Source organism: Meleagris gallopavo, chromosome 9 (assembly GCF_905368555.1).
Source record: "Meleagris gallopavo chromosome 9, MGAL_WU_HG_1.1, whole genome shotgun sequence".
Taxonomy (NCBI): Eukaryota; Metazoa; Chordata; class Aves; order Galliformes; family Phasianidae; genus Meleagris; species Meleagris gallopavo.
This window is the reverse complement of record NC_139412.1, coordinates 11,831,269-11,854,239: the sequence shown is the minus strand read 5'-3', so window position 1 is coordinate 11,854,239 and position 22,971 is coordinate 11,831,269. Positions and strand designations below refer to the sequence as shown.

Genomic DNA, 22,971 nt, shown 5'->3' with positions numbered 1-22,971 from the left:
CACAATGGAAAAGCTAGGTCAGTTGTATAAACGCCTGAACATCAGCTGATCAAAGTGGTCAGATGTGGACACACTCATTTATGAATGATTCTTCTTGCTTTTGCCATGTTTGGCTCCAGCCCTCAAAGCCAAAACATTCTGATACTATTCTTGTACTTCTTTTCTTCTTTTCTAAGAAAAAAAGATTCAAAGTGACTCAACATTTTCATTTCTCCTGCCCACTGATGGCCAGTTACCTCTCCTTTTTGAATGGGACCAACAGATCTCAGTCTTTTGTATTTACTGATGTCTTAAATGCATCAGCTCTGAAAAAGCCTGCTTCAAGGCCATGCCTCAGTCTATGGTGCAGCATAGTAGATACAATTCTGACCACTGCACAGCAATACGTTACAGAGAAAGGTCTCGCAGGTGTGCTTTGGGGCTAGATAAGGATGTCCTCGTGGCTTTTTTTTTAGCTTTGCATTCACAATTTTAGTAATAAATAATTACTACTCCAGCAATGAAAGAAAAATAGAAAGAGAGATTTACGGGATCTTTATTTGGCTGCCACACAAATGCATTGTTATTTAAAGCTGAGTGCTAATTGCATAGAAGGATGCTATAATCTAATGGGAATGAAGTCACAATCTCTCCTTGTGAAAAATACAATTACAAAGAAAGAAAGAGAATACATTGAAAAGAAAGGAAAAATAAATTAGAAGTGGACTTTAATTAATCTCCAGCATTCCAAAATTTAATGATTGGTAGCTGCAAATTTGGATATAAATTCTGAGCTGAAGGTCAACTGTAAATATAAAGGAAAAGACAGAGTAAATCACCATGAGACACAGGATAAAAAAGCAAATATATGAATATGTTAATGAGGTTTTTATACCATGATCTTGTGTGTTTAATGACCAGAAGCAAAAAGAAATCTAATGTTTGGTTTATTCTAAATTGGCGTTTGCTTTAGTGTAAATATTGCTCTATCCAAGCAAACAAAGCCTCGGTGAGGTCTGAATAAAATGCTCCTGTTCTGTACCACCTCAACACCTGGCAATTTGAGTGGATCAGGCAAGTTCTATTGAATAAGAAAACAAGGGGAAGAATTAGTTTGCTTTAAGTGTTGCAGTTTGGATGTGCTACAGATACATAACAATTAGATATATCAAATATTCCTAGGGCTAGCCAATAAATAATAGCCAGGGGATTAGCAATGAAGCAGAAATATTATGGTCATTCCTTGGTGCGCAGCAATCACTCACCCAGTTTGTGTACGAGGTAATAGGATGAGAACACACTTCCAGTGATGTTTGCAGTGCATGCGAGTACTCCAGAATAAGTAAAAGAATGAGAGGGGATGACAAATCCTCTTTTTGGGTCCCACACCATCTTCTTGAAGTCTAGCCTTTCAAGATGAGGATACTGAAAGAGAGCAGGCAATAGGAGGTGGCTGAGACATTCCCTTTCTCCTCAGGTCATCAAGCCAAGCAGCCAAAGCTGTTCTGCTTCATGCACTAGGGAGGTATTCGACCTTTCAGAGTGGTTGGTGGTCTCATTCCACACACATCTCAGGCAACAGCAACATGTATAAATAGGAGAGTCCTCCCTGAGGTACAACTGTTTGAAATCCAAAACTTGGACATCGTAACAGGGGCTCTTGATTCAGTAGCCCCAAAACTCTCAGACCTTATGCTCGATATGGTGCCACTCACTGTAAAACCGGTTTCCCTCATCTCTTTATTGGAAGTAATTTTGCCTGTCTTATGGAAGCTTTGCAGAGTAACCTTTTCCGAAGTGCCTAGGAACAAAATCTTGCTTTGTGTACTGCTACACGTATGTACTATGCATTTTTCTCAAAATACCATTCTCTGATTCTATGATTAACATAGTAACACAGACATTAGTAGTCCTAGATTCCCAAATATTTGTATTGTTCTGCGATTCCTGAAAAAAAAAATCATAATGTTGCTCTTCATCTTTTGTATGCAACACCCAACTTATTCTTCTGCCACCAAACAGTATTCCTGTATTAGCAGAGTGGTTTAAATTGGATTCAGTTTAAATAAAACTCCTCTTTTGATGAAATTTCAGCTCCAGGCTTTGAGAGCTGATGCTCATACCTCTCATGGGAACACACTGTTGATTGGGATGGCATTGCTTTATGTCCCTTATTACTGAGCACTCAACACAGAACAAAGGCCATGGAAGTAAGGGTTTGGGGCATTGCTTTGGGATGGCAGGCATGGCTTTCTTTTGGAGCAGCGGTTCTTTTCTGACAGTCATAAAAAACATGGATTTTGGGAAAATGCTTTCAAAGCAATTGAGCTGTGCAGAGCCATTAGGAAAATTCAGGAAAAGCTACAGAACGAGATCTGAGACCTGGGGCTTAATTGTGCTTTAACACCCATGAAGGTCAAAGCTGTAAGTGGCAAACGCACACTGAGCCACATCACTGACTAAACAGATCTGACAGGATTGAAAATGCTTTTTTGTCCAGAATTAAAATCATATTAAGCAAAATTAAAAGTTCGAGTCTTGTGTCTTAGCTTGTTTCTTAATAACAGAGATGGTCTGTAGAGTTAGCCAGGATCTGTTTGGTATTAGTGAGTGGTACCTTTCCCCATACATATTTAAGGGCCAGAGAGTGCAATGATTTTAAAGTATAATGGTAACATAAGGAACTTAATTTACGGTGGGAAAAGTACATTTTCTAAAAGAATAATAATATGTGATAAAGATGAATTTCATGGTTTGGCAGCTCCGCTCCCTGATGGCGAGAGGAAGGGGAAGAAAAAATAACCCTACTCAGGAGGCCCTTTTCAACACTACACACATATTAAACATCTCCATAGAATATTCAAAAATATATATTTAAACAACCAAACAAAAAACGTCATTGCTGCTTGAAGGAAATCACAGCGGCTTTCCTCCCTTTGAAGTTCGCTGTCTATGGGAGATTAAATTTGGAAGCAGAGGATGTTCTAAATCTGTCCGCTCGCCTTGCTCACCTCTGGGTCCCACAGCCGTACCTCCGCCCCTCTCCACCCCGCTTCCCCTGCGCATGGGAAGCCGCCGCCTCGGCTCCACACGGGGCTGTCGGATCCCCAGACGGGTTGTGCTAGAGGTGACTTTCTGGCTGCTGGAACTGGCACACGGCTCCTGAGAGCATTCCTGTGGGAGCAGCGCTCAGCATCCCCATCCCTCCCTGTGCCCTGCTGCTCCCCGTTGCAGGGGAAGACTCTGTGGGGGACAATTTTCTCTGCAATTCAGCAGGGAGATTTCAGTGGAGATTTCATTTCTCCAGCAGCTTGCCTCAAGGTAAAGGACCGTATTTGAAGAAATTACCAGGGGAGAGTTTAGCTGGCACACAGGAGAGCCGAGTTGCCTATAAATAAAGGGATAAATCAGGAAGCTCCAAGGCCCTGCTTAGGCTCGTGTGACTCTATTCCAGCAATGAATTTGGTTGAAGTAGGCTCACATAAGATGGGAATGTTTCATTTTTATAGCCAAGGAGAAGGTGATAACAGTTATCCAGGCTGAAGTGATAAGCTATAAATGGAGAGCAGCCTTATCCCCCCACTTTTAATCCCTACTGACAAAACTGAAAAATAGAGATCTACTAAAGCAATAAGGCTTCTGCTGTTCCTGTGCACGTCTGCTGGAAATTCACCATTGGTTTCTGCAGGAGTTGGAGCTCTGTATCAGGCCTCTGTGTTCCATGTGCTGGCTCTCAGGAGGAGACACCCAACAGCTAGGAGAGGCAGAGCTCCTCAGACCCTCTGCCAGGCATCACAGTATCTGTGTTCCCTCTTGGCACACCACCTTCAGCAACACAGCATCACACCCCACAACCCTTCCAGAACAGATCGTGGAAAAGGGGCAGTGGCAGAGGCAGCAGGGCAATGGAGAGGCACATCACCTACTGGGCAAAAGGCAGGATTGGAGCTAGGAGACCCATGTTCTTTTCCTTATTCTGTGATAGGCATATTTCTGAAGTGGTTCTGATGCTCTTTAACTGAGCAATTACATCCCCATTGACTGAAGAAGCCCAAGACCCTAAATTTCTATTTTTATTCCACAGACCATTCTGTAGCCTTGACATTCAAGTGTGGCTGCTGCTGAAGGAAGCAGTAGCCACTTATTTCTAAGATCAAAACTTGGTTTTAAGTTCTGAAATCAAGCAGAAATGGGCAACAGTTCTGAGAGGTTCATGATATAAAATCGATAAGCTTTAATGGAGGAACATCAAACTATGAAATGTGAAGAACATTTGATAAACTCAACCGAATCCCACCAACAGCCTTATGCACAGTTCACTACTAATACACTGTGATATTTGATGATTATTGCCTTTTCTATTTCCTTTTGAAACATACCTAGCTTCATCAATTTTATTTTTCACATTTACCCACTGTGATGGCAGTGCAGACCTGTGAATTGTCTGAATTTCTCCAAACCAGCTACTTACCTTAGTAAGTATGGGTCTGATATCTGGAGAAGTAACTTGGCAGGGGATAACAACTGTTTTCTTAGTCTTCAGAATGTAGATGATTTTGGGATGCTCCGGGTGAAACTCCACAAATGGATTTCTGTCGTCTGCAGAGAGAAGAACACTCATGTGCAGAACCGTTCTTTTGCCGATCCGAACCCACTGTTACACGTGACAGGACATCCAGTGACATCTTGAATATCCTATTTTTAACCTTATCTTGCTAGTTCATAGCACAATCATATTAAAAAAAAAAAATAAATCCCTTTCCTATCCATTCCCCACCTGTAACAGTGCAGTTAATAACTGGCTCCACAGGTCTCCATGGCACATGGGTTAGTTCTTTCCTCGATGCTTTGAATTTCTTTCACAGCTGCTATTACACTGCAGCACGTCAGAATTCCACAGCAATTCAGTGTTATCATAAGGGTACAACTTAACACAGAAGTAACTTGGTCACACCTGTAGGGAACTGTAGGATTTTCTACAGATTTGCCACAGTAAATCAGACAGGATATACATATATCATAGAAATAAATAAGAATCAGAGGTAGTTTAATTTAATAAAGCTTCTGAGTCTTACTGATTTTTCATTGTATGGATACAGTGATGGTCATCAGAAGATTAAAAGAATGTGAGACCATAAAGCAGTCAGGATTTTTGTAAAAAAAATTCTTTAATTTGATATCCTATGGTATAAAGTTTCAGATGCCATTCAGCTAATCCAAAGCTGACTACAGCATGCAATGTAGGCAACCAGCCATTTTGCTTTGGATTATGCTATGACAAGAAAGTATATGGATGCCACACAGTAACCTCAACCCGCTTATCCTTGGCCTAGGACCTGCCTCTGAATGAGCCTTGCATCCTCCTGCTGTGTTTCCTTTCTAATTCTTGATGTAATATTGAGGGATTTTTATAGAGAAAAAAAATCAATTATTAATTGCTTGGAGGATCTAGCTACACCCCTGTGGCTCCTTGTGGCTCCTCTTCGTAGGACACTGGTCTGAGCTGGCTGCATGGAGTGCAGCATCTTCAGTAAACGCTGCTCACAGGCTGACCTGATGCCTCCTGAACACAAAAAGCAAAGCCACAGTCTGTGTTTAGGAGTCTGATCGGTGCGATTGCCTTGCTCTGGCACCACTGCTTCACTCCAGCTGACCACAATCCCTCTGCCTAAGCAAATTCTCTCATTTTGCATCTAGGGCTGTTGTGGCAGCTGTTCTGTGATTAAAGAAAGCCTTAGTTGAACTAAGTGTTAGGGTAAGGCTATCTGTGCGTCCCTTTACTCCCTGCAGTATTGTATCAGAGCTGTCTCCTTCATCTGTTGCAAGAACTGAGAATGTTCTTAAATCTCCAGGAAAAGATGATAAAATATTTCTCTAACATTTTTAGCTAGTGAGGAAATAATTGAAATGTTAAAAATTCCAAGTACTCTTTTCTGAGAGTTCTCTATTCTGGCTGCTATAGACAAGGGGTTCAAATAAATGGCAGAAGCCTCCCAAATTTCTCCTTTCCAGTAACCCATCTGTTGGCAAAGTGTTTTGCTTCAAATCAAGGGGGATCCATTTTCTGTTTAAAACAAGTGTTCACCCTTTGGGCAGCAGGGAGCAGCTGTATTCTGTGCTGGTCTACCTGTCATTAAATAGGAGTGAAGTGCTCAAGTATGTTGCAAGGGTCAAATGCACTGCATGGAAGTGCTACAGCTATGTTATAGCTGCCGGTTTACACCATTTCACTTAAGTGCATGAAATTAAGTTTTGATGGTGAGGGACTTTTAGGCTTTGAAAAGTGAAACGTCTGTCACTGGCTGGGCAGCACATCCCTCTTCACATCATCTCAGCTCTGGGAGTTTTGATCTCCTGCTACAAACCAATGCTGCTTATTGGTGACCTGTGGAGTAGTTTGAATGCAGTGTGAGGTTTGGATTTGCTTGTCCATTCCAAAATACAACTCCACTGACAGAGGAAAACAGAAGTGGTTTATCTCACTCACTTTGTCTTTGTTAGCCCATGACTGTTAACTTGTCTGGGAACAGGTCATTCATATGGAGATATCAGTGTTCATTTCTTTGCTAATGACAACAGTCCTTGCTTAAGGAATGCCATGGAAATGTGTGAGTGCTCTCATTTGGAATCAATCTCAAAGAACAAACCGGATGTGGAATTGGAGTTCATGCTCTCCACAGCCCAGAGCAGTTTTCCTCACAAAAACATGAAGCGTGAAAAGGACTGAGACAGGATAGTGGGACTGTTGACTTTTGTACTCTTGACAGCTTAATTTTAGCTGAGAATGGGAAATAGGGTTCTTAGCACTGAAGTGCACTGTGTGCTTCAGTCATGATGAAATCAAATGGTGGCACGGCTTATCAGAAAGGTCAAAACGTGACAGAGTTGTTTCACAAAAGGACTTGGATCGCTGTGCAGGTACAAGAGCTGCGTGATTAGCGTGGGGAGCTGTGATAAGGAGCCAGCAGGGCCCTGCAGAGCTCTTGTTGCACGCTTTCTGATCTGAACGTGAGGCAGTGAAACTGAAGACAAAGACCAGAAATCAGGATGAAGTCTATCATTTCCAGCAATGTCTTTTCATGTCAGCTTCTATTCCATGCTATTCATTTTTTCTGACTGCATCAACGTATTAAAAACACGTATTGTGGAGGAAAGCACTGTAAGAAACGTTGTGAGAGATACTAATCAGAATGAAAACTAGACCTCTTATCTCCTCATGTTTAGGAAGTTTTGGAAACACATCTGAACTTTTTGGCTAGGCAGGCATCGGATCTAATCAAGCCTCCAGCTGAGAAACCTGATCTCGTGTCTACAGCTTTGTAGCTTGTTCCAACCCCTAAAACTAATATGAAATATTTACGCTCAGTACGGTTTGTCTACTGCAGTTTCCCAAACAGGTCAACTGCATTCTTATATTGAGTTACAGTGCAAACATGTGTTTAATGTTTGTGTGTGAACATTAGTGCTGCTTAGTGCCTCTGAGGTCTTGCTCTCCAGCTAACCCATACTTGGAATATATCAAATGTGATGATACGTTCGCAGGCAAATTTAAAGCTTATGCAAATAATGAGAGGTCCTTTTACTTCCAAGAAGACCCCGTCCTTGGATTACTTGCTATAGGAAAAAAATCTACTGAGAAAGTAGATTTGCATTTCCAGTGAACAGTGAGAGTACAAAAAAGTGTTAGGGGAAGCACATTCTTATCTATTTCTCCTCTTATGGGCAAAAAGAGAACAACTGCTTTGCCCTGTGACAAAGGGATGAGACAAGAATATAAACCAAGAGGAGACCTGCTATGAAAAAAGAGCTTTTGGTGCTAAACTATTCACAAATCTGGATCAAATTTTGACAAATTGCTTCAGCTGAATTTTAAAATATTTGTGCCATTATTTTTAGAAGGAATTTCACTGTTTGTGTAGAAACTGAAAGTTAGAAAGTTTAAAAAACAGCTATTTAGAACAAACAGCAATGTTTGTTTAAAAAGCAAAAAAATCAAAAGAAGGTAGCTAAGCAAAAGAGTTAAATAATCCTAAAACATATGAAAACACTGAATTATGCAATAATTGAAGCACTTCAGTCAAAACATAACACAATTTCTCTGAAGTGTTTCCTTTCCACAGAAAACAAACCATTACTTAACCCCATTCTCCTCCATCATTTCTCCTCACCTCCAAGACTGACGTCTGCCAAATTTTCAGCTTCACAACAGAACTAAAAATAATCCACTTATTTCAATTGTAAATGGAACAGATCCTCATCGTCGTGACACTGCTTAATGACTGAAGAACACCTCAGAGGGAAGCATGAATTCACAGCCTATATCGCATAAGCTGTATTTCATTCCTAACTGACTTTTAATGGCTGAACTAACGTATGGCTGAATTGCCATATGTCTAGACAGTTGCTAGAATTACACTATCCCAGAGCATAAGCTACTGTCTGAACCGAAAGGCAAAATATATACATTCAGCCTTTCACACTACCACTTAAAATCTAGATAGTGCTTTAAAATCTCTTGGCAAGTATCAGCAACAAAAAGCAGCTTCTGGGTTATAGGGACTATTGAGCCCCAAAGAGGACCAGTGCACAGAGCAGCAGAGCTGTGCATCCTGCAGTTTGCTCGTGCTTCATTCCAGCTCTCTAACAGCCCTGCAAGCAAAGCGAGCCAGCTTCTCTTGCTTTGAGCAGGAGAGGCTTTGGATAGGAGCGTTTCCCAGGCAGCTGGGCTGCTCATTTAACAGATAAGCAAATATAAAATGGCTCAGCCTGGGATCTTAACAAAATGACAAAGAATAAATACTGAATAGGGAACGAATCAAGTGCTAGCTGATACTTTTACAGTTTGCTCAGACAAAAAATGGAATCCTTCATGAAACTCTTCTGACTGGCACAGAAAAATGATCTGCTGGACACTGAGAGTGTCACTGCCAGCTTTACGAACACGTTCCCCACCGTCAGTTAATCAGCAGGCAGTTTACTCACTGTAAAAAAAGCCTCAGAGAGACAGAACTTCTTGAAACAAAAGGGACAGGGTCGCTCTCCTTTAAAAATGATAACCTGGGCCTCAAGGAAGATCTCAGACTCCAGATGGTGGAAATCAATTGCACTTAACTGTCACAAGTGAGAGAACTGTGTCATGGAAAATGCAGGTGCTGTCTTGCAATGCAAGGCTTGGAAGCCCTGCTCTTACCAGCACTGAACTCCAGGAAAAAAATTCTTAGCAAAGATACACTTTATGAAAATAGCTTGGCACATTTGTTCCTTCTGAGATGGGAAGGTAATATGGCCTATGAATCTTACCCATAAGAAAACACCCATAAATTCCCATAGGACAGCTAAGAAGAATAATTTACTGCAAGCTGCAAAGCTCATTATATGTGAAGAAAGACAAGAGCTGCAGCACGTGAGTGACTTATCGAGAGGGAGAGGCCCCTTCCTCCGGCCCCAGCCTGGCTGGCCGGCCCTGCAGGTCAGTGGAGGTTTGCAGGAAACTGCGGCCAGGTCGGGTGCTGCTGCTCACCAGCACAGCTTGGGGGGAACACGCAGCAAACCGAGGGAAGGCAGGGCAGCAGGGGGAGGCCGGCAGAAAATCAAGCACACTGCGCACAAAGCAACTCAAAGGTCAAGTGCCTACAAGAACATTGCTTTCCTTCAGGCAGAGAAGCCCTTCATGTTTAAATTCTCTTTCTGCCCAGGACACGATTAATTACTGCTGGAGATGAGTCCCTTCAACTCAGCCACTTGGGCAGTGCACAGCTTGCTCCCCAGGCCCTGCGGGGATGCACTACAGCCCTACACTCAGCGTGCTGTGCATTCAGGATCCTTCCTTCCCAGCATTACATCCCCTGCGTGTTCAGAGCATCCTCCTGAGACATGTGCACAGGACTTTGTACAGGGTGTTGGGTGCTTTTCATTTCTGCTCATGTTTCGTACATCGTGAAGACAAATTGTCTCGTGGTATTTGTATCTCACCTAAACCTGTGGAGGTAATATCACCTCTCCCTTCAGTTACCATCCATCAGCTCACAGATGACACACACTAAGTGGCCTTTGAGGGCAGTCATGCACCACTGTTCAATTCTTTCAAATTCCCAAACATTCTCTCACGTTTCAGCTGGATTCACTCAGTGCACTCTTCAGACCACGCACTTTGCTTCTCACTTTGTTCCTGCTGAAAACACAGTGAAAGTATACACCCTCCCCATTTCTTTTCTTCCTTCAGTAGTGTCTTAAAGAATAGAGTACCTGGAAAGTCTGAGGGATCAGTTTCTCAGGTCCTTTGTTCATTTTTTCACATAAACCCCATGAGTTTTTTCTTCTCCAAGGCCAAGAACACTCAAAACATTCATAATCATTATCAGTTAAGTGACACTTTGGTCATGGAATTTTGGAAAGCATTACAAGAAAATTGCCTGACGCTGTATTCATCCTGGTAGCCTATCAAAGCTTCTAGGTGCAGAGGTAACATCTAGAAAGTCACTTGTTTTGAAATGGGACTTTGAAAATAAAGGACTTTTCAGTTTGGCAGGCAAATGAAAAGAATCGGCGGTGGAATGTTTAGACTAAACAGAAAGCAGAATATTTTATCTTTAGGCAAAACAAAAGTGACTGCAAAGCCCCCAGAAGCCATTCTGAGTCAACATGAAGCATTCTGTTTTGGTAAAATGAAGTACATTCTTCCCTTGCAGATTGCCATTAGAAACATGGGAATATTTGTAGAGAAAAATATTATTTTATAAAATGTTACTTCAAAAATTGCAAGCAAAATTCCTTTCAATGCTGAGCAGGAAAAAAAAAAAAAAAAAAAGAAAAAAGTCTCCATGCATTGGCAAAAACTATGTTTCAAGTGTCAGATGAATGCATAAATTCTGATTACCCGTAATAGATTTCAGCAGACATAGAGTTTGTAGGACATATTCCCCTAGTGAAGTCCCATTGCCAAGAACTGGTCTTCTATATTAACTGCTGCCAGCTGCTCAGCTGGGGTAAGGCTCAGCAATTAGTGGTTACTGGGTGGAAAACCAGTAGGAAAGAAGAAGTGGGGGAAATGTGTTTGTGATTTTGTCTGTCAGGCTTTTGTTTAGGAATTCTGTATCAGTTTAAAGGAGGAGAGAGTTACCTCTTGCTGCTGGAAGTCAAGTGCTGTCACTGACAGCATGCCAGAACACAATGCTGCTTGCTTAGCATCCTATCTTGCAAGGCTCCTCCACTTTCAAGTGGAGGAGTGGAGTTTACGATATGATTTGAAGATACTGATTGTCCTGATTGAGAATTGTATGCAGCTCATTTTTCCCCTGTATCCAGTCCTTTATCCAGACCTTTATATTTGAGGAACAGCACAGAGAGCTCTGTGTGCTGACGTAGCCCTATATTCCCACATCATGTGGCCCTGAATATGGAGCCAGACCCTTCCACCAGTCTGAGAGACGGCCAGCTTATCTGCTGGGATGCATGCTGAGCAGATGGACACCACATGCCTGTCTCAGCTAGCTGAGTGTCTGGCAGCACGTGTGGCTGTCTTGATGCCTCCAGCATGAAAGGAGGAAGAAACGTGACTCCAGCACTGGTAATATCTTCTGGAGAGCAAGCCAAAGCCCAAGTCAGGGCTGCTTCTCACATTCAAATTATCTCTGTGAACTGTCAAGAGAATTAAGGAGGCAGAAATCAGATTCAAAGAATGTTGAAACAAAAATATGGTCATGTGAAGGGTGCTTTCATGCATTTCCATCCTCTTTAGATTCTTCTCAACAAGAAATTATGAAGGAGATGGAGCTTCATATCTCTGGGCTGTGGCATTTGATAAAGAAGTGACTGTGGCTGATGTGACACTCAGCCCTGATGCAGCACTTGTCCCACCTGCCTTCTCTGTTCTTTGCAGCAGCAGAGGGAGATCATATCCTTCCCTGCGATGCCGTGCTGCCAGAGCTGATGAGCAGTGAGATGCACGCTCTGACAAGACAAGCTGCTTGGATCCATCCTTCTTTTTCCTTCAGATTGGCTATGAACCAAAAGGAAATAATGGGAAAGGCTGCATGAATTTAAGCAGAGATGCAGCAAGAAGTGAAAAGTTTTCCTTCACCTGTGGACTGTGCTCACATGGATCACGAAAAGAGCCCTTGAGTTTCATGAGAAGCCTTGGCAGGACCTGAGCTCCATTTCCAGTTCTTGTGCTCTGGACCCCTGGCAGCACTGCAGTACAGCTCAGGAGTTCCATAGTGTTTCATAGTTTCCTTAGGAACATCAAAAAGAGACAGGCCTCACTTTCTGCACAGCGGTATATTCTAGTTACACTATGTGGGTCCATACATCAGTTCTGAAAACTGAAAATGTATGGAAGGAGATGACTCCCTCAGCCCTGCCATGTGCCTAGCTCGCAGTGTCACTGCCCTGTGAACCACCAGCAGCTGGCTGGGCCTAAGCAAGAAGCCGGTGTTACAGTGCTCACCAATGAACATGTTCAAAGAGTGAACCACACCAGGCATGAGCAGCTTCTGCCCCATGGTACTCAGACCCTGCATGGCAGCCTGCACAGATGTACTGGGCTTGTATATACTGCTTGGTGCCAGTGATCACAGGAGGTGGGACTCACTGGTTTTGGAGTAGTCTGTTGAGCATCAGCCCTATCATGGCCCTGTTTATTTAAAGAAACAGAGTAGGATCTTTGCCTTGCACAAAAAGTAATAGAGAATGTCTGTTGTTGAACTCCTGTTTCCATGTCTCGATGTCCCCTACTGTTCTAGCAAAGCAGGACCACTGGTATGTGTGGACAGGAATCAAAGCACAGCACGGAAACTTGGATGAAGTTCTCTAGACAATATTTTGCAAGATGTGACTGGCTCCAATTACCACTGTAATCAGGATGCACAATTTGCTGATGAAGGAGAGCAAAACAGAACAGAGCCCATTCTCCTTCCTGCTCCTCAAGCTGAGTAGTACAGAGGAGTACAGCAAACCCCATGCTGCTGTATGGATTTGAGGGCTGCGAGGAAATCACCGCCAAAGCCAAAGTAGCACTGGGCTGGTGCAGGGCACTTCCAGCTGACACCCTGGGGACTATCAGCTGTTTGCTGACAGTATTTCAAATAGGAGAGCTGCAAGTGCTGATTTCTGTCTAGGCTGAGGAGTGGGATGGCGGAGAAAATCTTTTTGTTGCTGTTTTCCTCCATCTCTGAGTCATGTTCAATTTTATACATGCCCCAGGAAGCCCAGCAGAGAGGGCTCTCTGCGTTGGACATGAGATAGGAGTCTGTCCCTCCTTGGGCTCAGGAAACTCAAAGCTTGAAAGAAATGAGTACGCTCCCCAGGAAGACCATTTGCTTGGGAAGGATAATTGCAGAAGGCAGAGCAGAGAGCTGGCTGCCTCGCTCCCCTATCACTGCAGAGCCTTTCCCTCAGAGCTGCACTGAAATTAGATGAGCAGTTAAAAACTTCCTGATTATTTCTACTCCATCCCCAAGCTACATTGTATTTTCAATGAGGAGATGGGCGACAGGAGAAGGGGATTGTCTGCTTTTTAATTACAATCCTCGGGACTTGCAGCTGCAGCGGGAAGTCAAAAAAGGCCTTGAAAACAATGATTCAGGATTTGAGGTCCTGAGCGCTCCCTCCCTGCAAACTGGCAGTGCAGCTGAGGCACAGCACTGACTTCGGTCCCCATGGGCTGCCTGGTGTGTGGGAGTCACGGCCCGAGTGCACCGGGGAGTGCTGCTGCATGCCAGATTCTGGCAGAGCTTAGAAGCTCCACCAGGGAGGCTGTAAAAACAGAAGCAAGCACAGGAAATAATAGCCAGTAAGCTGGGCTTCTGATACAATCATGTACTCATTTTGGTGTCAAGCAGCAGGCCAGGAATGAAGGGAAAAAATACCATTCCTTCCTTTTTTGGCAATGCTGGCTTGTAACCTCAGAAGAATCTCCAGCCTTCAGGGCCTGGCTCCACATTTTCTCACCCCACCTGGCTCGGTGCTGCAAACACCTGCCCAGCCATGCTCCTCTGCATCCTGAGACGGCTCTGGGGCTTCTGCTTCTTCTGGTGCTCAGCAGGAGCTGTGTATTTCTTCACTTGGAGACAACAGATGGGTTTCGTAGGGATGCCCAGACACTGCATGTGGAAGTTCCTTAACAAGGCTTGTTTAAACACTCAAGGAAAGCACTGAAGGAAAGGGTATGCTCCGAATGCCTCGCTTAGCCCCACGATTCATAGATCTCTTGCTGACAAACAGCTTTCTCATCCCCAGAACAGCCTGCTGGTATTCAGCAAGCACACAGGAATTACAGGGGAAGAGAAGCACCCCCTGTATCCATGCTGAGGTACAACTTCACCTCTCCAGGGCTGAGCAGCTCCTGCAGGCTGGCAGGTCAGAGCCCAGAGGCAGTTGCAGGCTTATGGGCTGCTGTGCTGTGGTGGGGCTGCGTTGGTGGGTGAGCAGCTGGCTTGGTGGGACACGGTGCAGAGCATCTGCTCACTGGCTCACCTGTGCATGGTGCAGACTGACCCACTTTCTGTATGCTTCCTTCAGCAACTTCTAAAATATACTAAATCTCTTCTGAGAGGGGAGAATCTTTGACGGTGATTTAAAGCAAACCACCTTGCCGCGCTGTTTTTAAGGGGAACATTGACACAGAACTCTCAGGCTAGCAAGAGGACATCCTGTGGTTTTTTTTTTTAGATTAACACTGTTCCAAGTGCATTACCAGCAAATATTTCATAACTTGAGATATTTTCTTAAGATAAATACTCAGGCAGTCCCAAAAGATCCATAAGATTTCCTGCACGTGTTCTCGCCATAGAGTAATGGAGTCCTGGGTAGCCAGCCATGGCACTGAATCAGGATAGAGAACTGAATTTTCAATGCGCTGTTTCCTGACATGTAGGCATTGAGTTGGATTAACAATCTTGGATGTAGGGCATCTGAGTGGTATGTAATGAGAAAAGGAAACAGCTCAGCACAAGAACTAGGGTGGATAAAGAAACTTGGACTTAGAGAAACAAGGGGAAAAAAAAAGAGAAAGGAAATAGAAAGGGAGAAAAAAAAGTGACTACAGGAACTAACAAATAACACCAAAAAGCTACTTTACGATAAGAGGAAGACTTGCTGGGAAAGCAGGATGAGGGCAGAAAGGGACTATTTACAACAGACATAAAGAGATTGGAAAATCTTATCCACAAGCATCACACAGGTGTGTTCACCCAGTACTTCCGAAATTGAATTTAGTCATGTGGGCAGATCATATTAGCCAAACCCATTACATCTCTAGTATTTGCTTCAGTAAGAGGATTCAAAGAATCACATTTTAGCAGTTTCTGAAAAAATTAAATTCACTCATTTTCTCGAGTATTTGTAGAGAACTGCACAGTAACCCTATTCAGCACCAATGGATCTCATGCGATCCCTTGCCATGACACAAACGTCAGCTCCTTTGTCTGACTACTCACAATCTCAGCCTGGAAGACCCAAAGTGATTTCATAGGTTAGTAAATCAATTGTCAAATGAACTGGAAAAATACATCAACATTTTCTGGGAATATTCTTTCAACAAAAGGTCGTATTATTGAAATGGTTGTTCAGTGTTACATCTACTTTCCATTTGTTATTAGATGTGAACCCAGTGATTCTGACGCAAATAGAAGAGGCAGCTCGAGAGAACAAAAATGAGCAATAGGCCATTTTTCACCAAAAAAAACCCCACCCAATATGTATAATGCAGCCATTTGGCTTTGCTAAGTACGTCCCACAGATGTGAAGGACAAAGCAGTACACAACTGTGTAGGAGAGGCAGGAACCGCAGAGACTGTTGTTGAGGAGTTTGATGCCTGGGGAGGAAGAGGACTTGGGTACTGAGGGTGAATCTCAGGAAAAGCACTGTGGTAGCAAAAGCCTTAAAAGATCTTAAAAGGTAAAGGAAGGAAAAGACATTTAAAGAAATCAGTGTTCACTTACTTGGAACAGAAAAATAGGCAGGACAATCTCGTCTTCAAGTGATAGAATTGAATGAGATAGCCAATATCTGGCTCTCGTACCTTTGTCCCCATGAATTAATTCATCTGGCCTGAAAACTCAGGTGTGTCCCAGCCTCTGCAGGGTGCCACAGCTGTGCATGCTGGGTTGGCAAGATAGGATTTGTGCAAGCATCGGAACCGGACTGCTTCTTGTAGCACTGATTTTACATTACCAAAAAGGCATAAAACCAAAACAAAAGGAAGGTCTTACCTTTAACAAACACGTAAATCTTGGCCATGAGCTCCTCGCTAGATGGGGCGTCATCATGAAGGCAGGTGAGGTACCCGGTGTCGCTGGCCGTGACGTTCCTGAGGAGCAGCATGCTGCAGCTCTGCCCGCTGCTGTTGCGGCAGCTGCTGATGTGCACGCGGGGGTCTGCCCTCTGTGCCTCCCGCAGCAGCCAGCTCACCGGCCGTGCTCCCCTGCCAACAGCACACCACTATTACAGCGGGTCATGGTTCAGGCAGAACGTGGGCTTCCTTCTGACCCACGGCTGCCAATGTTTCTTGTGTTCCCTCTCTTGTCATTTGGAAACAAATGATACAGGCTGCAGGGTGCTTGGATTAGCAGCCATAAGAAATTAAGGGTGCTCACACCACACTCATGCAGCAGAGCAGGGGAAATTCCACAAATTGTAACAACTGCGGCAAGCTAACTCCTAGAGGAAAGCTTAGTTTTCATTTTAACAGACATCCTGAGCTCCAGTTTGTTTTTCTACCGCTATGTTTAAGCCACTTCAAACATTTCAAAGCACCAGATAAAATTATATGTTTCTTTCAAGTTGAGGAATTTGCATATTTATCTGCCAAATTAACTTATACTTTCCTTTAACTGTAAGGCTGCATGGAGAGAGAACATTTATGTAACTTCTCATCACCTTTCTTGTTTAATCAGCAGTGACTCGATCTTGGTTTTGTAAAGGGTCTGGAACTAATCCAATTACAGATCTTAGAATATCCGCTCAATACGCATCTTTTTCTATTCACCCCATCACAGCACTCGGCACATAAAACCAGCAGGGCAGATAGACACACCGTGTCACCCATTCGTGTCTTAGTTATGATCACAGCTAGTGTCAAATGCAATTTTGTGTAGTTCACTGACAAAAAGCAAGGGCACTTTATCACCTTTTAAAGGACTCAGAGAGATCTTCTGGTGTTTCAGGTCAGCAATAGGCCCTGGTTCTGCTGGTTGTGTTGTGGTAAATGCAACAGGCACACCATAGCAGCTCCTGCAGCTCCGTCCTGCTCGGGATGAACTTTGGGGGCTCTGAGGAAGCCTAGCACAGGCTCACATGCTCGTGCAAAGAGGACTGCGATCTTCTTGTAGCAGATTATTTTCTGCTGGTCAGTGCAGAAACTGGTGGGGGGCAGAAGTGGTGGTCTGTGGATCCCGGGGGAGGAAGGGGGTTGGGTTCACAACAGAGGAGGCAGTTCTTTGCTTCCATGCCTACAGAAAGGCCACGCTATTCCAGAGGACAGGAGCTCACTCGCCCTTTCTACCGTGATGAACTCCCATTGATCCAATGGCATTTGCAGAGCAGAGGAAAGAGCAAGAACCCCTGGATTTTCCCAGCTGAGTGTCGCCAGGAAGAAATCCGGTCTAGACATGTCTGCTGCATAAAGATGCCTGTCCTTAGAGTATCCAACAAGCGTGCTGTGTGAAATTTCCAGTAGCTAAGAACTCTGAACCCCTTCTGTGCCAGTAGCTTTGCAGTGGCGCAGTCGGTGCACTAAGGGAATGCTCTTGCCAGCAAGTCCAGTGACACTCAAACAAACATCCTCTTGGCTCTGATTCTGACCGTCCTGCTGTCGCCTTCCTGAATACAGTGAGGAACGGGGCCTAGGTCTGGAGGTTATTCCCAGCACGTAGAAGAGTGAGAGCCCCAGGAAGAGTGTGGATGTTCTTCCTGGTGAGCAGCCTCACCCTGCTTCTTGGATCCACAGTGGACTTGGGCAACCTCACCTCACCCGTCACACTTCCTGTCTTTCTGAGTGCGGAAATAAGTTCTTACGGAGACATCCCTATCCAGTGCTCTTTCCCAATCTACAAACGTCACCAATGATGTAACAGCCACTTCTGTCAAGAAATGGGACTCCTGGCCCCAAACAGGAACAATGGCACTTCATGTTCATGAACCATTAAGGTCAGAACAGACCACTAAGATCATCTAGTCCAACCATTGACTCATCACGACCATGTCTGCTAACCATGTCCCTCAGTGCCACCTCTACCCTTATTGAACACCTCCAGGGACAGTGACTCTACCACCTTCCTGAGCAGCTCATTCCAGTGTCTAAAGACTCCTTCTGAGAAGGCTACATTTCCTAGTACACAATCTGAATCTTCCCTGGCACAACTTGAGGCCTTTACTTTCATCTTATCACAGTCATCTGGAGAAGAGACAACCCCCACCACAACCTCCTTTCAGATATTCGTATACCCTGTGCTCTTCTTCCCTAGACTAAACAATCCCAGTTCCCTCAGCTGCTCCTCATAGCCTTGTGCTCCAGACCCTTCACAGTTTTGTTGCTCTTCTTTGGACACAGGCATCACCAAGCCTGGTGTCTATAGCAGTGGCTCTGCAGAGCAAATCAGGGGATCACAACTCTGTGCTTCCTCACATGGGCCTACTTTTTCCACCTGCTCATTTTATACTGGTGGAAGATGAAGACTTTGACCACTGCCTTGGTATTTTCATATATTTGGCAGACAGGAGTCACAGCAATAGCTGCAGCTTTGGTCAGGCTGCCAAAAATCAGGAAATCCTGGCCAAGAATCTCAAATGAATGGAGTCTGCAGCAGCTACCTGCCCGTACTAATTCCTTCCACTGAGACCTGAACTCTGGAAGCAGGCAGAACTCCAGAGCTCCCTTCAGGGCCAGCATTTCCCCATCTCTTAGGTGGGTTTATTGCTTCACATCTGTAATGCAATTTCAGATCACAACCAGCACTGCTGAAGTGCTGATAATTTCTTCATCTCTTCGTTCATCTGGTGATATGAGAAAATCAGTTCCTACTGATCAAAATGGCAGCGGATGGAGAACTGCTGAGAAGCATTGATTCAGTTGGCCTGGAGCAGCACACAACTCATGTCCACACATCATGTTTTATGAAGCACTGCACTGAGATTTTAAAGGACTTTAAACTTTATTGCCATGATGCTTGCTGCTCGCTAAGCTAAAAATACCATTGTAAGGTTGTTTTGACCTCATAAGCCACATGGCTAGCTGGAGGTATTTGGAGGAAAAAAAATGCCTTACACTCCAGAAAACATCACAAATTTACACAGACTGAGTCAATTTACTCTTCACTATAAAGACTGGATTAGTTAGATCAGGAAAAAATCAGAAGGGTTGTATTTATCTACAGCTGAGATTCACTTTCCCACTGTTCTTTCTCACTGCCTTCAGTGGTTGCAAGAAACCAACAGTGTACCAGCTATACTCAAGGAGACTTTGCAAGAAGATGTAAAAGAATTTGTGATAGTTTGGATTACCTTCAGCCTTCTCTATTACAATGTGTGCTGAAGGAACCGAAAGACAACTTTTCACAGCAGCTTGGCATTTAAATCACATTCAGAACAAGTGGAACACTTACGTACACCCCAGTCAGAGACCCTCTGTGTGGCCAAGCAAGTTAATTTGTGTCCTGACAGAGCAGAAGGAGCTCCCACTCTTCACACTGACTGCTCAGTTGTGTCTCTCCCAGCTGTGACCAAGCTCTATTCCCCATTTCCATGTAAGTCACTGCTGACATCTTGCTTGTTTCTTGCATGGCTACTTTTTATATATTATGTCAAGAATTGAATTGCTGCCAGAATTTATGATCTATGGTCTGGTTTTTAAGATCCTTGCTTATCTTTGACTTAAAGAATATGTATTCAAACAGGTCAGGTCTTTGAATATACACATACTGACTGGTGTTTATTTAATTGTCATCTTCTGGGCTAGGCAGTATTTGAGGTTAGGAAGTTTAAGCTTATATACACATTTTTGTCTTTATACATATGTATAACTATATATATGTATATATATAGCCATTTACTGATGGACAGGGGGAAAAGAGTGATTTTAGCTGCAGAGGAATTGAAGCTGCATCTCTTCAGGCAAAGGTTTCCAGCTATGTCCTTAAGCATGCACATCCCCTTCCATAAGCTTTGCTGTGTGCTGACTCAGGGCTTTGCTTTGGTTCATTTTTGATAAAAGGAATGAAGTGGGCTGAATGCTGACCAAAGACTTTTCTCTCTGCTTTGTTTCAGCCCAACAAGTTCTCCTGAAATGCACCCGAGGGAAAGCATCGCCAGTTGCAGATCGTGGCTGTCCAGCAATCTTTGCTTCCCCCTGCCCAGAAGCCGTGCTGTGCAAGGTAATCAGAACAACCGAGGGCATCCGGCACTGCTGGAGCAATCCTTACCTGCATTTTATTGTTAGAACTTCTCCTGGTAAGATGACAATGTGGTCTTTTGCAATGCTCAGCACTGGTTTCTCAAAAAATTTGTCCTCAGCAAGACCTGACCCAAATAAAGAAGAAATCATTGTTAGGCAGGCTATTCACCGTGGTTAGAACATGCACAATACAGCCGAGGAAAGCTTTTTGTTTTGTAAATAGTTCCTAATTTGGGGGCCCACACAGGGCTTTAATTTATACTGATGCAATTCAGTTGAGCATAGAGTTGCATGGTGCCCACTGAGATCCCCTCCGTTTGTTTTTCTTCCCCTTATTCACCCCTTTCTTTTCTAATACCGAACACCTGCGTTTCTGCTCATAGTCTTCCTGCTTTTCTTTAGAGCTGGCTGTGTTACTGGGTTACTACAGTTTCAGGACAACAGATTAATTTCAAAAGAATTTTACATAAATACAGAACTAGAAAGAATCAGTCTGGGAAACAATCTGATGTACGAGGTCACATATTACTTTTCAGTTAATAAGAGAAAACAGTAATTCTGGGGAGCAACTCTTTGATTCTCAACTGTGAAGCATCTGCTGCATTAAATGCAAATTAAAAGCCTACTGTTTTCCAAAGCAACGTTCACAAATACTGCCTTTGAACTAAGTGGCAAACTGCTTTCTTTGAGACCACTGGGGCTGTGTACTCTGTAAGGCGAATCTGCAGAAGTATCTGAGCCACCGTCCCCAGAGTCAGTGTCATGAGGTCTGTCAGCTCAAGAATCATAGAATCATAGAATCATAGAATCACCAAGGTTGGAAAAGACCTCAAAGATCATCCAGTCCAACCGTTCACCTATTACCAATAGCTCCCACTAAATCATGTCCCTCAACACAACATCCAGTCTTTCCTTGAACACCCCCAGGGTCGGCAACTCCACTACCTCCCTGGGCAGTCCATTCCAGTGCCTGACCACCCTTTCTGAAAAGTAATACTTCCTAATGTCCAGCTTGAATCTCCCCTGCCGTAGCTTGAAACCATTCCCTCTGGTCCTATCACTAATGACACGAGAGAAGAGGCTGACCCCCAGCTCACTACAACCTCCCTTCAGGAAGTTATAGAGAGCAATGAGGTCTCCCCTGAGCCTCCTCCAGGCTGAACATTCCCAGCTCCTTCAGCCTCTCCTCATATGGTCTGTGTTCCAGACCCCTCACCAGCTTTGTTGCCCTAAATGAATGACAGTGGTCTTTATTGACAGCAGTGGTAAAGGCTGCTCTCATCATAATCATCATCATCATCTCTTGGCACAGGTAAGGCCTTCAGAACAGCCACCCTTCCAAAGGCAGATACAAGCACTAAATGTGATATGCCCAGCCCCTTGCAGAGAGCTGTTTGAAGGGGGACAGCTTGTGAGCCTGGACCCATGGCAGCGTCAGCAGCTGAGCCACATAGGGAAGCTGTGCAAGGGAGCTGTGCAGGGGAGCCATGCAGGGGAGCCGTGCTGCTGCTCTGGGGCTGAATCCACAGCCACCATGCTCTGAGCACTCCTGACAGCTGGCTGCAGGGTGCTGAAACTGCCCTAAATGAGACCCCTATCTGAGTGTACATCTAGGGCGATACTGTTTTCAGAAAGTGAAACTGAGAAGAAGCAGAAGTGAGGCAGGCCAGGCTGGTTTCCTTGTCCAAATTCAAAGTAACATAATCAAGGAGAGGAGAAAACAGGCTTAGATAAGTATCTCAATTTCCAAAGCTCTGACATTAAAGCTTTATGTTTTCTTTCCCCTCCTGCTCTTCAAATCTACATCTTCTCCTTTGCCTTGAACTTGATAAGCCAGAAATCTATAGCTGGGCTTATAACAGAAGCATTATGCTCAGCAGAATAGTGAAGATAACATATCTAACAAAAAAGAAACATAAGGGTTTAACTTTTCAACTGGATGAAACAGTGATTTTCTTCCCTTCCACCTCCCATCTCCTCTCATCTCTTCTTTGCAGGATTCAAGTAAAATTCTCTTAGCTTGGTATATTCTCTCAGCATGGAGAGTGAATCACTCCCACTTCAGAGAGCCTGGCTTCTTCCAGGAGCCACTCAGACTCCCATCAGAGGCTCAGCGGAGGTCAGCTCATCACATGGTTCCAGAGCCTCCCCAGAGGCATCCTGCCCAGCCCACATGTAGCTCAGCTCCCTCCAAGAGCAGACTGAGCCTCCCTACAGACCTTCAGCTGAGGCTTCACATCAGCCCTGGCCACCGCAGAGACCTCTCCATCCCCAGTTTTACATAACTGTTGACACTGTAGCTCTCTCTTTAATGTCCTTTGCAGAGTAAGGAATAAACTGATGAATAAGAATATAAGGAAGAGTAAGTACATAAGAAATAATAAGAATAAAAGAATAAGAAAAACTTGTGGAGTCTAGCCAGGAAAACTCCCCCCAGTGCAGCTGTGCATAGCATGGTCCTACCTACAAACTGCTGTTACATGCATGTGATGCAGTGGATGCTGGTCACAGAGTCCCAGCCCTGCTCTTCCCTGGTTCTTTAAGAAGTGCAGTTGTTCCTAAACACCTTCAGGATGACCTGTACAAGGTATAGCATCGTGATTAG

General features: G+C 44.1%; 2 protein-coding genes across 3 annotated transcripts in view; one reads left to right on the top strand and one right to left on the bottom strand.

Moving 5' to 3' along the window:
• The window catches only part of LOC116216936 (uncharacterized), a 245,225-nt gene that overhangs the window by 141,960 nt on the left and 80,294 nt on the right, over positions 1-22,971 (top strand). For both annotated transcript variants that reach the window (XM_085230395.1, XM_085230394.1), the window contains exon 4: positions 20,240-20,346. In XM_085230395.1, the coding sequence (XP_085086521.1) occupies positions 20,240-20,346 (107 nt within the window). The remainder of the gene's footprint in view (positions 1-20,239; positions 20,347-22,971) is intronic.
• LOC100548043 (vascular endothelial growth factor receptor kdr-like) overlaps positions 1-22,971 on the bottom strand; it is a 120,763-nt gene that overhangs the window by 68,826 nt on the left and 28,966 nt on the right. The window contains exons 2-5 of the mRNA XM_085230389.1: positions 20,395-20,491; positions 16,189-16,400; positions 4,451-4,578; positions 1,245-1,404 (exon numbers count right to left, since the gene is read on the bottom strand). Coding sequence (XP_085086515.1) covers positions 1,245-1,404; positions 4,451-4,578; positions 16,189-16,400; positions 20,395-20,491 — 597 coding nt within the window. The remainder of the gene's footprint in view (positions 1-1,244; positions 1,405-4,450; positions 4,579-16,188; positions 16,401-20,394; positions 20,492-22,971) is intronic.